Source organism: Poecile atricapillus, chromosome 3 (assembly GCF_030490865.1).
Source record: "Poecile atricapillus isolate bPoeAtr1 chromosome 3, bPoeAtr1.hap1, whole genome shotgun sequence".
NCBI lineage: Eukaryota > Metazoa > Chordata > Aves > Passeriformes > Paridae > Poecile > Poecile atricapillus.
In genome coordinates this window covers 23072964-23097093 of record NC_081251.1, presented here as the reverse complement: position 1 = coordinate 23097093, position 24130 = coordinate 23072964, and the positions used below count along the sequence as shown (strand labels likewise).

General features: G+C 41.2%; 1 protein-coding gene across 1 annotated transcript in view; it reads left to right on the top strand.

Annotated features, from left to right (window-relative positions):
* The first annotated feature begins 2960 nt into the window (after positions 1-2960).
* CSMD1 (CUB and Sushi multiple domains 1) overlaps positions 2961-24130 on the top strand; it is a 1087660-nt gene continuing 1066490 nt past the window's right edge. The window contains exon 1 of the mRNA XM_058836707.1: positions 2961-3027. Coding sequence (XP_058692690.1) covers positions 2961-3027 — 67 coding nt within the window. The remainder of the gene's footprint in view (positions 3028-24130) is intronic.

Below are 24130 nucleotides of genomic sequence, written 5' to 3'. Positions count from 1 at the left end.
GAGATTACAATCATTAGGCTAGATCATGTTCTGTAATTACCACGTTTAGGTACTGCAGTTCCACAGTGAGCTCAAGTCAGGTCGGTGGAGATTCTTCCTGGAACACTGTGCTTCAATTCCAGTCATCTTCTGGGTTTTTTGGCTTTGGGAAAAAAAATTGTGTCACACAAGGTTTGTAAAAGTCACTGTGACAGCTACCTGAGTCTGTTGAGAGTCTGAAATCTTCTCAGGGGGGTCTGTGCTATCTTGTTTATCTCAGTAAGGCACAATCTCAGGCAACAAATGGTAACATGCTAAAGGCTGACGAGGTTTATGCATTATGGTTTACTGTCACAGGGTGTGAAAAAGGAGAGAAGGTATCTTTTGCAGACATAATGACTGTGGTGCTTAGTTATTTTGCCTTATCCAGATGCTATGAAAGGAGCAAATTAACACTTGGATAGCTCAAAAGAGAAGGAATTGGGTCCCAAAAGCTCAACGAAGCTCAGAAAATCCTCAGAAGAACAGAAGGCCTCAGATACAGTAAATCTATGCTGTCTGAGTCAAGACCAAGAAGGCACATATTATATCATACCGGAGCTTTGGCAGAATCTGCTATGAGTAGGATTAAACTGCAACTTCTCAAGAGTGCTTACTGAAACAGCATACCAAGAAATGACACCATCATTACTGCTTTCAACTAGATGCAGGCAGCTATAAATGGTGTTTATTTACGACTTTTCCACTATCCCAACTTAACAGACAATACAACAAAACAAAAAATTAGTGAGCCAGATGCAATGCAAGCAATTGCTCATTTCAAAAATCTGAGCCTCAGACTAATTAATGGATGCTAGGAAGTAAGTCTCAGCTTAAGCTTAGTGCCCATTTCCATCTTTCTCACAACCTTTAGCAAACTCCCCCCGGTCGTCTGACAAAGATAAGTGGAGGAGCCTGAGCAGCTCTGACTGGGGAATTCTGCACAGCAGCTTGGCTACATGACGTCTGGTACTAACAAGTATTAGCATCATTTTACTTTCACTAATGGAAAAAAATGAGTCCCGGAGGTGCTCTTAAAATATGGATGAATGCTAACTAAAACCAGATCCCTTCTGTGGAAGTGTTCGGAGGGCAGTGGGTTTGTGAGCTGTGGGGAAAGGCAGAGAAGGGGCTGCGGGCCGGGCCCGGCAGGGAGGGAGCGCTTGCCACGAGATGGCAGCAATGCCACGTCTGGCTCGGCAGCCTCCCTGCCTCTGCTTTTTAATTTTTTTATTTTTTCATTTTTTTTCCGAATGAGAACCACAACGTTTTTACATAAATACAAGCTTATCAGCCTACCTCGTCCAGTGCCCATTCACCACCTTTATGCAACTTACAATGAGAAAACAGCTTTGCCTATTTCCCCACGAAAGAAAACTCCTCGTAAGTGAATAATTACAACCTTGAAACTACCTTTCCAAAAGGGCTTGTGTTTCTCTCTTTCCTTCCTATGAGCCTTTGTGTTTTAATTATGGATATAGGTAAGCATGACTTACGGTGTCAGGCCCAGCGTGCAGTGGTGATGACAATTCATAATGGATTGAAAGTCAGGGTTGGGCACATTTTTGCCACCCGTTTGAAGGTAGGCTTGGCACAGAAACCCTTGCTGGAATCATGGAGCATAGGGACCTGTGACATAACAACTTTGGGTCACCATTTCTTTTCCCTCGGGCTCAAGGAACCAGCCCTGCCTGCTCCAGGCTGGTGGTGGGAAAGCCTCTGGTGCATACTGCCATGTCATATTTTGATTGGTTTTTCGTTAGTTTTGGAAAGGATTGTTAATCTTTTTTTTGAAATTCCTCTTGGCAACAGGAGCTCTCGAGAATGGCAACATAAAGACAAAGCAGTGTTCCACAAGGAGATACTGGCTTCTCTCCTTCCTCTCAGGAACAACAGCTTGTTCTGATGAACTTAGAAGGAACGAGTAGGGCACATTTTGGACCTGAAAGCCTTCCTCCCTCAAGCGCGGGGACGAAAGCAGAGGGTAATTTCACCTAGGACAGGGACCCCAGCGCCCGCACCACTCGCACCCCGCATGTGGCTGGGGGAGGCGAACTGCAGGCAGAGCTGGGGGACAGGACACCTGGGAATCGCAGCAGGAGCCTCCCGGCAGGTGTAGCCCTACAGCCGCTACCCTTCTCGGCGCCGGGGGACACCGGCTGCAGGGACAGCTATCTATCCCCCGGGGCCTTTCGGCGGCCGGCAGCAGCCGCCCGGGGCCGCGGCCGGGGCGGGGGACGAGGCCGCGGCCGCCCCGAGGGGCCGTGCGGAGCCGTCCGGCGGCGCGGGGAGGCTGCGGGCTCGGCGAGCGGCGGCTGCACAGCGCCGGCCCCTTCCCCTCTCCGTGGGAAGTGATGGTTGAGTCCGGCGGCGGCGGCGGCGGCTTCTCGTGTGGCTGGCAGCCGCTCCGCTGCGCTGCCTGCGCTACTCTCGCCGCGATCCCTCCCTCCCTCCCTCTTCTCTCCTTCTCCTCCTCCTCCTCCTCCCTCTCCTCCTCCTCCTCTTCCTCGCACTCTCCGCATCCCTCTCCTGCCGACGCCGCCGCTGCCCGGCTCTCCCCGCCGGCGGCCGTGCATGCCGCGCTGCCCGCGGCCCCGGGCGTGCCTCCCCTCCCTCCCTCGGCGCCCTCCCCTCCCCTGGGCGGGCGGCGGGCCGGCGGCGCCGGGGCTCCGCGGGCGCTGAGCGGCGCAGCCCCGCCGCGGCGCGGGACTGATGCTGGCTGAGAGCAGAGCCGAGCGAGCCGCCCGCGCAGTCCTGCAGGAGGCGCCGGGCGCTGCGCGGCGCTCGGGACCCGGACCGCTCCTCTCCGCCTCTCCTCGCCCTGTGGTGGTTATTTGGCGCTGTCCTTAGCCCCGCTGCCGCTCGGAGGACACGGTCGCAGCCGAGAGGAGCCGCCGAGGGTTTTGTGTGAGAGTGTGTGTGTGTGTGGAATAACTGCAGACATGACTGCGTGGAGGAAATTCAAGTCTCTGCTGGTTCTCTGCGCGGGGCTCCTCACTGCAGCTCAGGGTAAGATTCGGGTTTCTTGCATTGCATTCGTGTAGGCTGCGGTTACGGCACTCATAACCTCTCAGCTAAATCTCTGCCTCTCGGATGAGCTCTCTCCCTCGCTTCGTTTCAGCAGGCTCCTCGAGCCCGGTCTCCCTTCTCCCTGCCTCCCACCTCCCGCCGGTGTTCCCCGAGGGCTCTGCTCTCGGCCGGTCACTTCCCCCGGGAGAAACCAGCCCCCTGGAGTTGGGCAGCAGCCGCTGCGGCGCCGCGAGCGGAACCGTGCGCACCCAGCCGCTTGGGCAGCGCCAGAGTTTGGGAACACTTCGTTATCCGCGCACGCACGAACGGCACTCGCTGCCGTGTGAGGGACAGTCCCAGGGCTGGCAAGTTTGGATCTCCCCTCCTCCCGCCTCCCCGGCTTTTGCCGTGCTCGAGGGGGAGCGCGGAGTGGGTGGTCGCGGAGAGCCGCCTCCGCCTGCTTTCAGCCGGCTCCGCTCCCCGCAAGTTGCGCGGAGGCGGGGATGCGGCGCCGGGGACACCTCCGCCAGCTGCCTGCCCGTGCCTGAGGGAAGAGGACTCCTCTCTGCTGGGTGTGCGGTGGAGAGAGTCTCCCAACCTCAGCTGGGTTTCTCCTTAAAATCAATGGGGGAGGGTGGAGAAACGAGGGGGTGACGGTGGAGAATTTGGTTACACAACTTCAGTGCTGGCCTCAGCCCCATTACTTGCCTCATCGCTGGAGACAACAACTTCCCCATTATTCACTTCGCCTCTCATTAGCCCTGCGCTTTTTCATGCTGGGAGAGATGAGAGTCTGTGTGTGTGTGAGAGAGAGAGAGAGAGGGAGGGAGTGAAGCAGCTCGCAGCTGAGCACCTGTCCCCGATACAGCCTCTGTCTTCTCCCACCTCGCTCCCGGTTGTTCTTGCCTGCCTCCGGATGACGGTTCCCCTTGCGGTTTTTACTGTCTGAGTCTCCCGTAACCCTCCCAAAGCGCTTTACATCGTTCCCACCATTTTATTTTTCTCGCTGCTCTTTTCAGTGCGGGGGTGGCTGAAGCGGGGGGAGCAGGGCTACCGCGGCCCGGGCTGGCGGGCGAGGCTGGAGCCTTCGCCGTCCTGCGGGTGCCCATGGCCAGGTTCCCTCGCCCGCCTGGGCAGCACGGCAGGGTGCCTTCCCTCCGCTAGCCTCCGGCCGTGATCTGCAGGGAGAGGCGGTAGGAGGTCAGCCCGGGCTGCCGGGACCCGGGCAGGAGCTTTGCCCCGTCCGGAGGAGCGGCTGCGGCTCCTCACCATCCCGATGGCATCCCTCCTCTGCCCGGATCCTGCCGCTGCCGCGGTCCACCGGGCAACGCCACCCGGCTGCCTCTGTGGGAAGGGAGCGGGGCGAGAAAGGCGCACGTCTTTCCTGGGCTGTGAATCCGCGGCTCCCGGAGATGGGGCTGTGCCCGGCAGCACACACAGCCCGGGGCGGGCGGGGGCTTCTCGGCGTGGCCGCCCTACCCAAACTTCCAGCATCCCCAGCCCCCACACCCCCAGGTGCCTCCTTCTCCCGGTCCCCGCCCGCTCGGGGCCGGGCGGCCGCTCCCAGCCCACACACGTGCCGGGTGCCCCGGCGCTGCCCGGGGCACGGCCCGGCCGGGCGGGCAGCTCCGGGTCGCTGGCGGAGCTGCTCCGACAGCCGCTCCCGGGGCACGGCCACCGCGGGACGAGGGACAGCTGCGGCCGCGGCCACGCCGCTCCCGGGGCGGGCCGACACCCGCGACTCATTTGTTAAATACACTGTAGCCGGTTATGTCGTTTGACATTTAAGTGTTTTCTTTTCATGGCTGACAGCACATACGAAAAGCTGGAGGCTGGATCATGGTTATTCAGCGACGATCCGACGTGCTTTGCTTACATACAAAGGCTTTGCCAGAAACGTTTGGGCACTGCCTCTGATGCTGCTCTGCAGAATGTAATTATACCTGCTTAATGTGAAGCAGCAACACACCCACTTAAAGGCTAAAGACTGACTTATTGAAGTCAAACAACAGGTTGAAGGGGAACCATCGGGGACAGTTGACATAATTCCTTCCCGCTTACCTTCCCAGGCAATTGAGCACAGATATCTATATTTAGTCAAATGTAGTCCTGAGGCTGAAATTACGTTTATACTTTAGAGAGTGAAAAAACTCCTTCCTTAGTAACATAAGGACCCAGGGTTTCAGCAGCTCGTGAAATAATTTTAATTATTAGATTATAAGAACTCTGTTTTACTAGCCTCTTTCTACCAAATAATTTCGTCACTGTAAAGGGAATTCATGCAGGTTTTGCTTGGTTTGGAGGTTTTACAAGTGAAGAAAGAAATAAGTGCTGAATTTCTGGAGGTGTTGCCCCAGGCATGCCCATATCTTTCAGTAAAATGACAGGTGGGTTGCTTTCCGCATTGTTCCTTATTATGAAATTAAATGGAAGCCCTTTGTTGCTGTGGAATTTTCTGTAACTTTTTTAAAGAACAAGGGAGGATGAAAATGAACATTCATCATTGTTCACTGTAGTAGACTTGAGGTGCAGTTCTATACATTTCTTTGGACTGATTTAATCTGATTGATGGACCTGAGTGTTTTGGAAAACATTTGGGGAATTATTCCCTGTTAATTGTGCTTTAAACATCAATGGAAATCAGTATGGAGTAATTTAAAGGAACCGCTTTCCCAGAAGCTACCCTGTCATAGCAACTATTCTTCAACAAGAGAGACAGCACAGTGTTCAGCTGTGCATGTGAAGATGGGCTTGTTTATAGACCCATTTGCTAATTCTGATATGTTATATTGTAACAACAGCAAACAAAACACCCTATTGATCTTCTTGAAAGACAAAACACATCAGTATAGTTTCTGTAAAAAGTCATACTGGTCTGGTATAGAACAAATGGTAGATTTAGACTCAATTCAGACTAAAATGAAAGAAAAAAATAATAAAATACATTTCTGCTGTGAACGAACGTCTGTGGTCAACCTATATTCAGTAGAACTTATATTCAGTAGAAATATATACTGCTTAATACCTAGAGTTGTTCCAGTACATGTTTTCAAGGTAATTTCCTGGACATGTTTAGATAACCAAAATACAGCACCTTCATTGCCACTCAATTTGCTCAAACTAGATGTACATAAGCAGGCTTATGCACAGAGGTGTCTTTCAGATTAATGGAAATAGCAAAGGGAAAACATTTCTGTTCTTAAATTAGATACAGACAGTGAAAGGACTCTCACATCTACAGCTCAGGATTTTGTTCTAAAAAATAAATAAATAATTCTCAAAACATTTTATGTACCTTCTGTTTCCTGCTATCACTTTGTCAAAATAATTGCTACAACTACATCACACAAAACTACCACTCTGTTTAAGGCCTACTCCTGTTGGACTGAGAGTGTTTGTCTCTTTTAAAGTATTATTTTTTTTTCTCCAAAGCAGTGCTTTTCAAAGTATGAGGCTGGTCTCTCTAGAGAGGCTCCATTCTCTTCCAGAGAAGACTAAAGCAATTCTGGGGAAAATGCATTGAAAAAAAGGAATTTTTAAAAGAACATCAGAGCAAGGTATTGAACACCCAGCTGTAAAACCAAGTGTTTGATGGATGCATTCTCCATCCCCCAGCTCAATGAGGAATTTGGTATAGAAAGGCACAGTAGAGAATATCCAGCTCTGACCATGTAATATTTTAAAGTAAAAATGCATTTACTTTTTGGCAAGATATGTATCTGCCCTATTTTTTTTGCATCGAGATATGTATATGATGCCCTTAACTATGTATAGGAATAGGAAACTTGGCCAATGTAGTGGAAACTTGAATATAATGTAGTGGAGAGCATATCAATTCAACAAAGATTCACCAAACACTCAATTTAGGCTCTTGAACCCATAGTTGAGGTTTGAATTCCCACTGTCAGCCAGTAAAGATTTTTCAGTTTCTCTGGTGTGTGTGTGGAACAGGATACTGTGGTGAGGGGCTGGAGATGGTTTACAGGCACATGACAACATAAGCACACATGGAACTTCAGGATGTATTGAAACCTGTGAAACCGCTTCAGCACCATCCCTGATTTGTATAATCATTCTGCAGATTTTCTATACTGCAAATATGTCTATTTTACTGAATCTCACTCTCATGTCCCTTTATACAGACATGTATGTTTTTGATCAGATAACGGGGATTTTTTGTTTGGGAAGGGCAGTTGTCATTTTTCTGCTGGCAGACTGCTTTGTCTATGCAAGCACTTCCTCTTACTTTTACTCATGGTGTGTGTTATTATTACATATGCATTGGTACAGGCAAGTTTTTAAAAAGACATCTATGCACTTATGCCTCAATAGCATTTACACTAATAAAAACTCTTGTCCAAACAAATTAAGAGCAATCTGAAACTGTAAATAGTTTGAGTTATACATTCAAGATCTACCATGCTCTATAGAAAGGTTGAAAAGCGTCAGGGACCGCTGTTCTCAACTTTTTCAAGATGTAATCCATACACCATCACGTTAAACTCCCTCTTGTAACCTTTCCTCGGAGAAGTGACGGCTTGATAGTGTCACAGTATAAAACCTCCAGTGGATTTAAAGATAAGATGTAATTTCATCTTGCTCAAATCTGTATTGAACCATCATGTTTCTCTTCAGCAATGATGACATTATTCTGCTGGCAAACAGCTTTCTGTGTGAGCACAGACACTGCAGCATAGTGCCGGGCTGCCTGTAGCCGGCAGGGGATGCAGTGTGGAAAGGGGAATTGCTGGTTTAACTGTACAATCCACCAAAGCAGTAGCCTAAGTGTGAGACCTGATCTCTAATAAAAAACTCAAGTGTACAACTCGATTCAAGTCAGGGTCACAGAATAAGAATCTAGCCTCTAGTTCTCTATACGGCTGCAAAATTAGCCACATCAGACTGAGATAAATTGGATGTTCGTCCAATTTTTGCAGTGAGCAAAGAATAAGAATCATATGTAAATTCTCCGTATGTGTATGAATCACTTTCTTTTACTTAGAAGTTTTACTTTTCTACGTCAGCTGTAATTTCCCTTAAACCATTTTTTATCAACCACAAACTTTTGAAATAGGGGAAAAAATGTCATTAATGCCTGAGGAAAGCTGTGAGATCTTCCTTTGTCCTGACACATCTTTGTTCTGGCTGGATGAAAGACTTCACTCCACTATATGACATTTCTATTGCATTTAAGGAAATCTACACTGTATTTGTTATAAGCATTTCTCAGAGGAATAACTACTTACACAAATTACTTGGATTATTGTTAGTGTTATATTGACACGCAAAGGCAACATGTATCTGTTGTCTGCATTTAGTAATTGAATGGTAAATAAAGGCATGCATGCACTCTTTCAATAGTAATAATGCATATTATTTCTAATACCAAGTCTTACTTTCTCAGAGATAATAGTTTTTTCTGCATTTCTTTCTCATATAGGAAAAGAGAAAAAGAAAAGAAAGTGATGGTAGTTTCTTGCTATTTTTACCTGGAGGGAGATTCATTTAAAGGACAAAGCAAGATTTAATCACTCTTACATTGCTGATGATTAGCCAGAACTCTTGATTAATCAGAATATCATCAATGAGCTGCTTTTAGAAAAGAAATAAAAAAAAAAAAGTCACATTTTCTAGAAATTATATTAATGCTTTAATTTCCACCATAAAAATTAATCGCAGTTTCTTACAGCTTTTTAATTATTTAATTATGCATTTTAATGATAATTTCATACATATTCTGAAATAGTTATTTGACTTCTTTCAAGTAAATTTCTTGTCTCTTCCCTGTCCAGTGAAAGGTAACTTCAGGCAGTTCTGAGAGCACAATTCTGCTGCATTGGAAACTGAAATTCATATTGATTTCAGAAATAGCTCAATTGGCTACTTTTGAACAGACTGCTACTCCAAATGATCCAGACAAAGTGGACCTTGCAGCTGAATGGTGGAGTCAGACTCTGTTTAACTTGAGCTCTTGTGGATGAGAACCTCTGACAATGTTTGCATCCATGAATGACTTTAAAAATAGGAAACTAAGTGAATCACAGCAACAAGCCTTCATAATATTAATATATTTATGTATATGTGGAAGCATTTTGTTTTTTAATAGTATCTCTGGTATCTCTGAGCATCTGGCCTCTACGTTACTTCCTTTTTTTATTTTCTGCTTTTTCCTTTAAAGGCATTATGAACAATACACAGAGAAACCTAGTATCATTTTATTCTCCGGATGTTTTATATCTGTTGTACAGTATCCTATGGATATGGAAGTACAGAATCATGTTCCGTATTCATGTCTTGGTTGCACAGTGGCTTTCCGAAAGAAACATTTGCAGCACTGCAGCTGACACAGACTTGAATAAATAATAATGAATAAAACTTTTTATGCAGGGTTTGTTTTGCAAATTTGCATGAAATATGGTCAGCATTTAAAAATTACATTTTGCAGTACTTGCTTTGTGCCTTGTGTCCAATTGCAAGGCAATTTTTTTTCATGTAATTTCAACAAACAGTAAGTTTTGCATATTTTTTATCTTTCTTCTTTCTTGTCTGATAGTTTTCCTTGTTTTCTTTTGTTTGGTTTTTTGTTTGTCTTTTTTTTTTTTGCTAGAAAATAATTTTGAAACCTGTGTTTGAGGGATTTTATTGAAATATTCTTATAATTCTGATGTTTGCAGCAAACCTTTGACATTCGTCACAGAATAAATCTGGGTTTAGGGATATTTTTTTCCCCTCAACCATTCTATGATTTTCAGATCAAATATAGCCATGATACAATGTTGCATAAATATTTTTTTACTTCCTTTGACCTGCATTACTTGCTATATTGTGTTCACACATAAACTCCAAAAGATCACAGATATTCAAACTTTTATTTTGCTTACACTATTGCTGAAACACAAGCAATTTACAGTGCACTGGGAACAAAAGTGCAGCCAGCCTTGCCCTGTACTTGGAAGCTGGGTTCAAGGGTGGGCCTAAACACATTGGGGACCAGGTTATTTTCTTTTTTAAATACTGGCCCAGCTGTAGCTTGGATTTAAAGCGTCCTCACTGTGCTTGCAATGCCTGCTGCTGAAATGTGTGGGTTAGCTTGGCTTGCTTTGCAGAGTGTATCCAGAATACATGGCTGAGCTCTTAGGCTTGGCTCTGGGCATTTTGCTTGAGCTTGCCTTGTATGAGCGCCTTGGGGTTCAGCCTCAAGTCATGGTGCACATAACACACACCATGGAACTCGGGATCCACATCACACTGCTGCTGTACAACACAGAGCTGCAAGGAACAGGGAGGTCGCTTTGTCAAGAAGCAGCTGATGTTAGGAAGCATGTGGATAGATATTGCAGGAATATACATGAGCTTACAGAACCTGCCTTGCCCTGAAATAGAAAGAAAATGTAGGTGACTGTGAGGGCAAGGAAAAAAGGAAAGAAAGAATGATGTTTACACAACGGTGAAATTTTTGAAAAAGCCACTTTGATAAAATAAAAAAAGAAGCAAAATATAACTTATTTTTAGACCAATTTTGCATGCTTCTGGCTGTGAAACAAATGGTCATGACAAATCACACTGTTCTCACTAATGTTTGTGGGATATCAATGCAGAAGCTGACTGCATTGAAGTGACTAAGTACACTATTTTAGCTTTGCCCCAGCAGCCAGATTCTCTATTGGTATCCTGCTGATGTTTCCTATAATACATAGATTGTGTCATACCAAGGATTTTTTTGAGGGGGAGGGGGGAAACATTTTATAATTCACTTTCAGAAGCTCATTTCAATCAAATGACTGCTAATATCACGATCAGAGACCCTCTTCATTTGTAGATATCTCTCAGAAGAAATCAATATTCTTTATCTTAGCATGCAAATATCCTCAGCACACATTTTGACCCATTGTTTGCAGTGGCTCTTACACGGAAGAATGTAGTGTTAATAGATCTTATGAAGTCAACAGTGGCAGCAGAGTAGCATTTTGATCATTAGTTGTACTTAATTATTTCTGTTTAGATTTCCTGTGAAATCTGTATAGGGGAGGCTTTATTGTGAAATTTAATTAACATAGATGAAAATACAGAAATATTCCTTTTTTTTTCCTGGTACATAATTTAGTTAACTTGAAACTAGTTGTAGGGAAAAAAAGCATTCTGCTATGCAGAAGTAGGCAAATTAGACATAGACTCTAATCGTCAGTTAGGAAGTTTGGGTTGCTTTATATCAGATTTTAACTAGTTAGGACCTGATCTAAAGGTTGGGGAATTCACAGAATTTAAAAAGTCTCATTTACCTTAAAAGACTTTTTATCTTGCCTTTGTTATAGCCACATATCACACAGATAACTTGCATTGAAACGAGGCTGCTAGAACAAATCTAATACATTAAACAAAATTCAGACTCTTAGTTTGTTATGAAATTGACCACAGAAATGCTTTCTAGGATCACAGAATGGTTTGGGCTAAACCTTAAAGATCACCTTATTCTAACTCCTTTGCCACTGGCAGGCACACCTTCCACTAGACCATGTTACTCAAAACCCAATCCAACCTGACTTTGAACACTTTCAGGGATAGAATATGAACAGCTTCTCTGGGCAACCTGTTGCAGTGTCTGATTATCCTCACAGTCAATAATTTCACTGTAATGTCTAATCTAAACCTACTGTCCTTCAGTTTGAAGCCTTTTCCCCTTGTCCAGTCACTACATGCTCTTGTGAAAAGTCCCTCACTGTCTTGCTTGTAGGCCATCTTTAGGTAGACCATCTAAGGTCTTCCTGGAGAGTTTTCTTCTTCACACTGAACAGCCCCAGCTCTCTCAGCCTGTCTCCATAGGAGAGGTACTTCAACCCTCTGATCATCTTTATGGCCTTCTCTGGACTTTCTTCAACAGGTATATTCTTACTATGTCAGGGGCCCAGAGCTGGACACAGTGCTCCAGGTGGGATTTCATGAGAGCACATAGAGGGGTAGAATCACCTCCCTCAACATGCTGGTCCTGTTTCTTTCAATGCAGCTCAGTTTAAGTTTGGCTTTCTGGGCTGCAAGCGCACATTGCTGCGTCATTTGAACTTCTCATCCGCCAACACCCCATGTCCTTCTTCTCCTCAGGGCTACTCTTAAGTCATTCTCTTTCCAGCCTGTGTTTATGCTTGGGATTGCCCCAACTCCTGTGCAGGACCTTAAAATTGATCTTGTTAAGTTTCATGAGGTTTGCACAGGCCCACCTCTTGAGCCTGTCCTGGCTGAATGTTGTCACTTCCCTCCAGCATGTTGTCTGCCCTGCAACTTGGTGTTATTTCCTTAAAGATAAATGATGCCTCAAATTTTTTTGACCTATCTGAAATGTATCTCACTCCACTGGCTTTCACTGGTTATATAATTTATTTGGTTCTGAGGAAAGATTAACCTTTAATTGCTTTCTTTAGCAACATTTAGTAAACAGGCTGATAGCATGGAGATGATCTATGCAAACAGCAAAGAAGGATTTCTTCAACCCATGTTGCCATGACAATTTAGATTTTTCTTGTCAACTCCTGAGAAGCTTTGAAGTAATTTCTTTAAAGCAATGAATCAGGGGATATTTTGGAAATTGAAGTTGCTCTCTTTTTTTAAATTTAGTATCATTTAACACAGTAAGGGGCCTGACCCAAAAGATTGTAAGATCTACAAACAAAAAGTATTGCAAAAAATATAACATCATGTAACCCTTTTTGTGGATCTCTAATGATTTACAACAGCAGTGGAGCTGACTTCAGATGCATTATCAAGTGACTTAGACTTTTTTATTAACTATATGATAATAATAAATAGTTATCATAAAAATAACGGATAATGAATACTGGAGAGCCCAGCTTATAGCTGTCATTTTGATCCTCATGACAGTATTTTATCTTGCAGTTATTTTGAGGTAATTAGATTACAGAAGGATTATAGAGCAAAGATGGACTAAACATTTTATTTTTGTTACAGTTACAATTATAACATTAGCTCAATGAATGAGAAATAATATCAAAAGGGTGTTGTCCGCATATTTAAAATCCTATCCCAGATAAGTCCCCTGTACAATGCTATTAGTAATCAAACTAAACTTCCCTTTTGTTATTTGTTTTAATTGAAATAGACTGTTTTGAAAAAGAACTAAAACTAGTCCAAACTAATTTAAGTTAATTTAATTCCTAAGAAATAAATTGCTGGCTTAATGAGGTATTTCTTTGGTTGCTGTTAGCCCTGATGAAAACATGGTAATGGAAAGAAGATAATGTGAAATGCTGTTTCTGCTGGGAAAATACATTTCTCTGTATAGAAGACAAGAAAAGTAGCTCAGTAATGGTTTTCTTTTTAAAATGTTCCTGGCAGATGATGGTCACTGTGTTGGTGTAGTTTGTTTACCGCTTTGCAATAGATTTGAGATGAGTCATATCACATTAGAAGGAAAATTGAGAAGTTGTTTTGTCAAAGTGAATTCTGTTTTCCTTTTTTGTCATATATACTCAAATTACTAGTTCTCTTTAAACAGAGACACCTAATTGATTTTTTATAAGTGTTTATTCTTGTTGCATCTATAAATCTGAGTTTCTGTTGTTAGAAATGGTAAGTGCAGATATATCCTTTCTATATATGGAATAAGGTGACTGAGCTAGAATCTTCTGTCACTTCACCTCATGCATCTCTTTTACACTATTTTATTTTTATGGTAGTTTGAACCACAGTAATTTCAACATCTACAAGCACAGTTATTTTTCTCAAGCCTTTCTATCCTGTTGCCTTCAGAATGGGAGCTGACTGAATAAGGACTGTAGGATGGGTTCTCAAGATTTCATGTTGTATAGACATTTTTATTTCGGTCTTAATTCTTTATTGACTTTGTAAGTCCACTTTTCCAGTAATGCATCTCAGTTTATCCACAGAGTTAGAAAAAATTGTACTTACCAGAATATTTGTTAAAGAAACAGACTTGTGGATGCAGTACTTATAAGATGCTAGACATTCAGAAGGAAAAACAACCTTTTTTTTCCAAAAACATTTTATGGAAGAGAAAATCCATTTGTTGAATAATAGAATATGAGCATACTGAACAATAAAACATGTCTGAGCTCATTCTACCTGCAGAACAAGCTTTAGCACGAAGTCTAAGGATGCTGCGGAGAGGGCAGAAGGTACTGTTTGCAGTCAAGAGCCTAGAAATTAGTGCCAAATACCAGCAGTTCTCATGGCCATAAGAGAAAATTGCAGATCTCAGCAGTTTTGAACATAAAGAAATTTGTGCTGTACTTGACTTGAGAATCTTCAGAATCTGAGTGCAATAGAGTTCTGTAAAGGGAATGAATACACAACCATATTAAGCATTTACTATTCTTATCTCCTCGACAGTATCTGAATTAAGCAAAGTTTCCAAACGTATTAGTGTTGTGTTATTATTTTAGGAAGAAGAATTCCTCAAGAGAATAAAATTGTTCTTTAAAACTGCTGAAATTATGTAATTCTGTGTATTAAAACAATAACCACAACAGAAATAAAGCCCAAAAAACTAACAAAAAAACCCTAAAAAAATGAAATACCAGCCTGTATCTGATGTAGCCTGGAACAAAACATTTATGATTACAAAGCCAATAAAAATCAGAATTTGGAATGAAGCCGACTCAAACACTACTGTCTATATAGCACAGTGGAGGCTGTTGTCCATGGCCAGAACTAAAAACAATCAGTTCCACCTCCACTTCTATTGCCTCTATGAGTATTCATCATTTTTACATTTATCCTCCATTGATGGTAATTAAATACAGTTCTTTGTGGTTCCATTTTTCTTTCTGATAAACAGGCTGTTTGTAAGTGGTGGGCAGGTTCTGGTGGAAGAGAAGTATCTACCCAGTTTTACCACTGTGGAATATGTATCAAATTTCTTTTGATACTGTGCATCACTCTGCAGACCATATTTGGAGGGTGGCTATATTTGCATAAATATTTTGAATGTGCTTTGTCACAGTATTTGTTTTGTGTGGCCAGGTTTTGGTAGCTGGGATGCCACAGTCATTTGATTGTTAATAAATTAAACTTCTGTGAGAAGTTTTTAGAAGCTTCTCCCAGTAAAGCAATGCTAGCTGGTTCCAAGACAGACCTACTTCTGGCCAAAGCTGAGCCCACCAGCAAAAGTGGTAGAGCCTCTGAGAGAGCACAGTTAAGAAGAGAGAAATAACCTGTGCAATGGCAACTACAGCTGGGAGAGAGCAGAGAGAATGTGGGAGAGGAACAAATGCAGGCACCCAAATCACTGAAGAAGAAGGGTAGGAAGTGCTCCAGGGGCCAGAGATTCCCTTGCAGTATGTGGTGCAGGCCATTTTGAAGCATCTATGACCCTGCAGCCCATGGCAGTACATGGGGGAGCCTGGAGGAGACCCCTTCCAGAACAGGTGGATGCCTGAAGCAGGCTGTGACGCTGTTGGAAGCCCACACTGGAGCAGGCTCCTGGAAGAACCTGTGGACCCATAGAAAGAGTAGCCCACACTGGAGCAGATTTGCTGGCACGACTTTTCATCCCACAGGGGACCCACCCTGGAGCAGCCTGTTCATTAAGGACTGCATTGTGTGGAAGGGACCCATACTGGAGCAGTTTGTGAAGAAGTGCAGCTCTTGGGAAGGATTTATATTGGAGAAGTTTATGGAGGACCAATGCCTGTGGGAGGGATCACACGGTGGAGCAGGGGAAGAGTGTGAGTCCTCCTCCTGAGGAGGAAGGAACAGCAAAGATGAATCTCAGATGAACTGACTGTAATCCCCATTCCCTGTCCACCTGCACCATTAGGGGGAGAATGTAGAGAAAATATCAGGGGTGAATTTGTGCCCTAGGAGATGGGAGGGGTTGGGAGAAGGTATTTTAAGAGTTTAAGGGTTTATTTCTTATCATCCTGTTCTGATTTGATTGTTAATAAATTAAAATAATTTCCCTGTGTGGAGTCTGTTTTGCCTATGACAGTAACTAGTGAGTGATCTCTGCATGTCCTTATCTCGATCCATGAACCTTTCATTATATTTTCTCTTCCATGTCCAAACGAGGAGGGAGCGATAGAGCAGCTTTGGTGGGATCCCCCATCTAGACAGTGCCAACCTGGTGCAGTCACATAACACTGCTACTTTCAGGTACAGGTAAATCAGAGCATTTGTGCACTGTCCAACAGCAGTTTGCTGCTCAAAACCACTCAGTTATGCTGCTGTTGTCTTAGGTGTTGTCCAAAATGTGCACAAGAATCGTGACCCCTGAAGGTAAAAACTCAATTAAAAAAATAAACTACTCTTTGATTCTAGAAGGATGATACACTGCCCAGTGTAAAAAAAATAAGTCTTTGTGGCGACAGACTGTCAGGTGAAAGATGAACATCCAGCATAGACAGCTGATGGAAATCATTCTTATATTTCATTGACATACTCTTCAATAGTGCCACTGAAGCAGATAAGATATCTCAAAAAAGAAGCTACATATGAAAAAAATACAACAGCATTTAATGGGGTTTTCAGTCAGAACTATTCTAATTTTTTGATCAATATCTACTCTTGTCATTTGTCCTCTTCTACTCAATTTCTTTTCTAGGATATTTTGTCTATGATTACATTTATTCTTAAAGTCTATTAGGCAGTGACATAGGTGTGGTGTGATTTATTAATTTGTTTTATGGTATATCCCAGAGTATAGGGAATCATGATTCAACAGATTATATGGACATAGAAAGATGAAATGGACAATGTAGACAACATTGTGACAAGAAACTCAAGTCTGGGAAATGTTATTTCTTGCATAACAAGTATTAAAAAAACCCAAACCTTATTTTCTGAAACTTAGGCCATAGGAGCTTCATGCTGCCCTATATTTTGCAGACAACATAGCTCAGATTAGTTCCCTCATATCCATCAATCATTATTCAGGGTTTTTTCTGACTTTCATTGCTGGCATTTATTTTACTGGAGAGCAGTGCATAATCAGCTTCCCTTTTTGCCACCAGTAACACAGGAATACTGATGGAGTCTTACTGAGCAGAACTGGTGGTATATCTCAAAACTTGAAGCATCTGCTGGCAATAGTCTTCAGTGGAAATTCTGAGCCACTGCTGGGAAGGTCTGATGTGGTCTCAAATAACGACTGGTGCTCTCATGGGCATGGTAGCTCATCTGTTAGGCTGATACAGGCTTTATGCTGACATGCTGAAAACCATGGGTTTTATCTTGTACAACTGGCAGGGCTGGCACTATCAGATTTGCATAATTAAACACTATTTCTCTTTCTTTTTCTGTTACTGTTTCTTTAAAATTTTCCTTTTGCAGAGCTTATCTTTCTTGCTCCAGTCACTCTATTATTTCCTCTTTTGCTGAATAAGATATCTTTTTTATTATTCCCCAATGCAGTTGTTTAACATTCTCAAGGAAGAAAATGCCCAGGGTCTAATCTGTGGTGACTCTTGCACCGGGGGCAACCAGCACCAAGGCTGAAGATGGGCACAGGGCACTCTTAAGAAGTCAGGGACATAAACTGTGCCCAGATTTTGTGTACATCCTACAAATTTGGTTAAGTTTCTGTCTTTGAGTATTTAAAAATGCAAAAAGTGTCACATCAAATCAGACCAAAATAAGCTCTCTCTGACAATGGCCATTAGCAAATGCATAGAAAAAAAATTGCAGGAAGCAAGATATAGACAGGCTTATATTTTAGCAGCCTCTGGTCAGTTTAGAGAACTCAGCTAGAGGTTGCATCAATGTTCAACATCCATCAACAAATTTAACCTTCGTGAATCTGTTCTTGAACCTATTCATAATGCAGACTACCACACTATTTTCTGACAATCTGTTTTACAATTTAATTCCTGCTGTGTGGAAAAACACTGCATTTTGCTTGTTTTGAAACTTCTACCTGCTTATTTCAGTGAGCATTTCCAGCTCTTCAGAAGTACTTCACACATCACAGAACTTTATATCTGATAGACAGAAAGAATTTATGTGAATCTGTAGATTGCATACTTTTCCCATGAAAATGCAAGAAATCCATATGGATATTTAGAGTACCTAACTTCAATCAATACTAATGCATGATTCCCAAGTGCATCTCATAATTTTTAATGATTATGATATTGTAGTCAGTGCTGCTGATGCACTTAAAAGAATAATAATCTGTGTTTCATTTCAAATAGACACGTCCCTTTATCCCCCAATCCTATTACCTAGTTTTCATTCTCATAATAATATTTTATTGGTTTCTTTACAATAAATAGTAAAGACTTTACCTGGTGACCATCCGGATGACAGCAATGTTCAACATTTTGCCCTATGAGAGATTTCTGGAGGGACAACAGAGAAAAAAACTTGGAATATTAGGTCCTGGTGGGAAATTAATACATCAAATCAGGCACTTAGTGATCTAATCACCTCTCCCACTGATGTTGACCTTCATGGAGTGTGTTTAGTACCTCAGTGATAGTATGAGGTGCACTATATAGTTGCTTCATCTTCCATATATGCTGTTTGCCCCTCTGTGGTCCAGTGTTTCACTTGTCACAAGTCATATCTTGATGGTGTTCTTTTTCCTGGGACAATAAGGAAAAAAAGCAAGGTGAAAACTGGTGTGAGAAAACTGGTGTGATAAACTTGAATGATGTGATCTGGTGAAGAATTTGGTTTCTGTGAAGATTAGGGAAGTGCTGCAAGAATTTCTGGTAGAAAAGGTTTAAGAAGAGGTCCATTATACTGTGAATGCTGAAACTACTTCAGCCTTATAAATCAATCAATTTATCCCCTCTCAAGACTCAGGTCTAAAACAAATTGTGAAAAAAAAAAAAAGAAAAAACACAAAAACCATTGAAAATTCTGCACCTAGACAGAGGCTTCACTCAAAACTTAAATCATGCAAGATATTCTGTGGGCTCAAATTCTTAGGTTTCCTGTTGCAATTTCATGTTAAAAAATTTGTTACTGTCTGCAAAAGAATTTTTTTTGTTGTTGCCTAAGACAGAAGCCTTCCTACGTGCATTTAAGATGGCTATAGAGGATGTACAAATTCTGGCTTTCCCTTTTATTCTACCTCTTCCTCTCAGGACTATCATTGGAAAAACGTATCAATATCATAAAAACAAAACAAAGTGATGCAAATATATACTCAGCAAGAGCATAGCTGATCACTGTGAACAAGAAAGTGAGATAGAAGAAATAAGAATTTTACTTTTTTCTTTAATGTTAACAAGTCTTCCATAACTGTTCTTCCTCCTTCATTGTGAAAAGCTCTGTTTCATTTCCATACAGGAGAAAATTCTGAATACTTCTTATAGAGTCTATTCAGGAAAGGAAGGTATTAATTACTCTTTTCCTGAGCAAACAAAACTATTCTTTTTATCTTTTTATCTTTTATCTTTTGAGAAGGGGCAAGAACACACATTAGTGTGCACAGTAGAGTGCATGTACCTGAAAATTTCAGAAAATAAAAACCTGGTAATAATTCTAATACAATATAATGAAATGTATAAATTCAGGAGCTAGATCTGAGATGTGCTGAACTCTTGAGTTTCTAATTTATTTCCTGGATGTTGTGGATGCTCTGTGGTAAATAAATACACAGAAGAATTTAGGCATCAGGTTTTCCCTTTATTGTGAAGATATTTACATCTAGTACTTGGATTTTATGGAACTACTACTCAACAGCTGCTTTAACCCCAAATCCAGACAAAGTTACACAGTCTATTTTTCATTAGAAAATATACTTTGAGCTTAAAATTACATTTATTGGCATACTTGGAATGGTTGTATACTGTGTTCATTTGTATAGGACTGTTATTGAACAGTCATTGTAATCTTCAGTATAGATGGTCTTCCATAGGAATAAAACAGCTTGGCTGTCTTTAAGTGCACCTGCCAACTTTGGCCTTATGTAAGAAACTTCTGGGGGTGGAAGTAGTGCCCTCTTACCTTCCCACAGCAGAGAGAGTAACTTAACAGTTGGAGTGCTTAGCTACCTTGTGAAAAAACTACATTCATCTACCTCTTTCCTTAGAAAATTAAAAAGCCTGTCTCCTCTTTTTTTTTTTTTTTTTTTTTTTTTTCCTGGCATATGCTGTGACTGCCATAGGCTCTCCTTTGCTGGGGCCATGAAGGTTTCCAGTTAAAGTTTCCTTTAGTGGTAGAAGATTTGTGTTCCAAACCTTGCTTAAATGAAATTGATATTAAATAATTAAAAAGCTGTTGGAATAGGAACTGGACACCTACTGGTCCCCTCTTACATGAAGGGCATTAATCACCCCATCAGAGTCATGCTTCTGGATGGGTTTCTGTCTTGCTCAGTGAATATTCAATTTTTCTATGAAAAGTGGAATTGCAAGTAGTCAACTGCTTTGAGCTTCATTTGCCAGTAAGTACCTAAAAGATAAGTGCTGCAAAACCTATTTTTAACTCATTTCTGGAAATAATCAATAGCTTTTATCACTAGGGACTTAACAACCACCATGTTATGCCCATCACATAAATCTACAGTCTTATAAAGAGAGGTAAGCTACTTTCATGAAGATTGATGAATTTGTCCCATAGTTCATATTTATTTAAAATCTAGGCAATTTTTTTTTTTCTAGTAAAAAGTCTGCAATGCCACTTAATTTATATCTGCCACAACTCTGCTGGAATCACCACTGATATCTGAGAGATAAAATTTATGTCTAGATATAACACTCCCCTTTGAAATTTCCATGCATTAGTATAATGGTGCCCAGTTACCTTGGCAATGAATGTAGTATAAATACATGTGTGCACATGTGTCTCAGAGAGAGAGACAGAATTGAGTGATTTGAACCTCTTGTAGAGGTAGCACCATACTTACCTTTCACTATCCACCAAGTTTTGTCCATTTTTCTAATAATGCAAAAACTTTCCCTTTGTTTCTAAGTGCAGCAGTCACAGCAAGTTCCTGCAAGCATCCCAGCAAGATGGCACATGTGGAATACTTCACCCTAACTCATTGAAGTTTAACAGCTCAAGCCCATGACCTTGAACTTGCACCAGGGATTTCTGAAATACTGGAATGATGTGCTGGCAGTGTATTCCCTCACTTATCAAATGCAACATTACATGGATTTTCACCTCAAGACACAAGGAGTCATGTAATCCAGACTGGAGGACACAGATGTGTAAATTTATCACCAAATCCATTTCCCTCAGGATGACATATTGCATTTTGGTTCCCTGTAAACAGAAGAATGCATTTAGAAAAGCTTTTGTTAGCTATTTGATGCGCTAAGGAGTGGGGCACCCTGGAAAGTTTTCCCCAGGAATTTAATTTTACCACTTTATATTGACAACAAGAGTTTGTTCTATTTTGCTACATGTAGTAAAATGGCACATACAAATGAGCACCAAAATTTAAAAAAAAAAAAAAAAAATCAAAAAACACACCACAGCAGAAAAAAGCATTATTTCATTATATTTGGGATCTTTTTCAACAAAACCAGTTTTGAAAATCAGTGTTTAAACAGCTAGTAAGGAACCCAGAGGGACAGAAGTCTATTTACTGAGACAATTTAAACTAGATCTATCTAGGAATGATTTTTTTCAGACTGAAAAAAAGGAAGTAAATCTTCAAAAATAATTAAAGACTCTCCAAGAAACCATACATCAGTGAATTTAACAAGGGTTGTGGGGGAAATTAAACTACCATAAGGAAGTGTGAAAGAACAGCTTGAAAATCAGTTTGATTAAGGATAACCAGCATAGATTCAGTCAGGGGAGGTCATGCTTAACTAACCGATGGAGTTCTTTGAAGATTTTACTGCCACTGTAGATAAGGGAAATTCAATGGATGTAATCTACTTGTACGCTTTGACAAGGCACCACATCTGAGATTAATGGCTAGGAGAAATCAGCATGAAAGTAAAGAAACTGTGGGATGGGAAACTAACTTAACTAGGCCACAAAGGGAAAATCTGGACACAACTTCTGAGGATTCAGTGTTGGGCCTTCTGTTATTGATGATTATGTATGGCTGAATGTAAGTGGTGGAGGGGGGTAGAATTTGTAGCTTATGCAGAATCTAAAAGCATAACAAGAAGTGCAGAGCAATATGCTCATGTTCAAAGGTGTTGTATGCTCTATATAACTTGTTTAGCAAAAAACCCCAGAATTTTGCTGGGAAAATTCAGATAATTAATATAAAAATACAAAGCCTTAGTACCAAATATTCACTAAATAAAACAGTCATCCAGTATACTAAGCAATTAAATAAATTGGGAATTATTAAAGATATAAACTGAAGTCATCATCCCAGAGGAAAGCAGCATTTTAAAATATCAAGATGCAAAGATATTTTAGAACACAGAAAACATTTTCCTGTTGGGATTCATTGTGGGGAAACAAAGGATGTAAGGTCCCAGTAGCTGTGAAGAATGTTACAGAACCTCAGGGTTTTTTAATGTAAACTGGGAAAATATATGATGTTTTCACTATAATAGGGACCCAGGCATAGTCAAAATTAAGGTACTATTCTCTTAGGCTAATACTAATGGGAGAGAGAACCTTTCTGTGCCAAGGAGCTTATAATAAAAAAGGTTAACTACACAGGCAAGGGGAAAAAAGACACAAAGAACACAATAATTTATCCAAAGAAGGTGTGTGTCTAAATTTTGATTTAGGGTTCATATTTTGAGTCCTAAGTCAATATTTTATATAATGAGCTACATTATTTCTTTATAGGTATCAGGGGTTTGCTTAAAATGAAGTAGAAAACTTCAGGTGATTACCTTTTTTATACATATATATAAGCTTAGAAATAGACTATTCTTATTCTCATTTTATTCAGAGCTTAACCTTAGTCAATGCCTTCATGGAGCCCTACTTAAGTCTAATAAAGATTAGATTAAATTCCTAAGGAATCTTTATATTCCTTCCTAACTATTTGAGTTTCAGAGCAAAAAGTACATTTTCATTTTTGAGAGAAAATAATTAGACAATATATACATAAATAAGTTCAGTAGACATTTGGTTTTATGTAAGAAAACTGAGGAGAACAATGGTTGTTTTTTGATTAAAATATTCTTCATTCATTATGACTTTCTTATGTTCTGAGGTCTTCTAGAAAATAAAGTTTTTCTCAGAAGATCAGCATTCCTCCAGTTATGGAAAGTTTCTTTGCTATGTGACTCAGGGCCTTTAAATTCATATATTTAATCTTTTCTTTCATACATGCATTCACTCTTACAGCTAGGGCTATATCCAGAAAGAGACTTTGGTAATACAGCACTAGGAGCCCTGGTGCCTAACTTCCAAACATCAGGTCACAAAACATGAAATTACAAGTTTGTGAGCTTTATTTCTTTATTTCTTGGAGTAAAATCATAAATAGGCACTAGGCAGGGTGTTTTGTATTGTGTCTCCTACACAATAGATAGACTAGATTGTAGATACAATATCCTTTATTATTTCTCCTCTAGAAGTATTTTACTCAACCTTGTGTGAAGGAGATCCATCTTTACTACTAGATCTACTACTACCTCATCTTTCTAGCTATCCTTTTGTCTTCCTAAACCATAAGACAAACAATTAGCATTTGAATTTTAAGGTTGGATAATATGGAGGGTCTTACCTGTTTCTCACACTGTTTCAGTGCAATGCACTCCCAGATCCAGCACCCTCATTGCTTCAGTACCTACATCTCTAAAGACAGAGGGAACAGACCAGAAAGTGCTTACATGAGGTAACGCTTCTTACTAGTCCAACATTACCATCATTATCTTCTTACTAGCAGGCAATATTAGCATTTCCACACAACATACATTCAGTGGGCTTAGCCTATACACTAAATTGCATGAAATCTCTGTCCAAGGTTGACCATTCTTTGCTCTGATGGCACATAAGGTCCTGCCTGGTGGTAACTGTAGATCTTACTCCCAAACTATTATCTTATTCTTTATATAGTTTAGGCTCATGCAAAATGCTGCTGATCTTCTGGTCTAAGCTTTATTCAGCGTGAATTTTGCAATTAGAACGTGAGTCAAGGGAGATATTTATGGCCTTAGTTCAGTAATGGTTCTGAACTGACTTGCCTACTATTAAGGAATCACTATCAAGGAATTCACTGTCCACAGGGAAAGATGCCATCTGAAGGCAA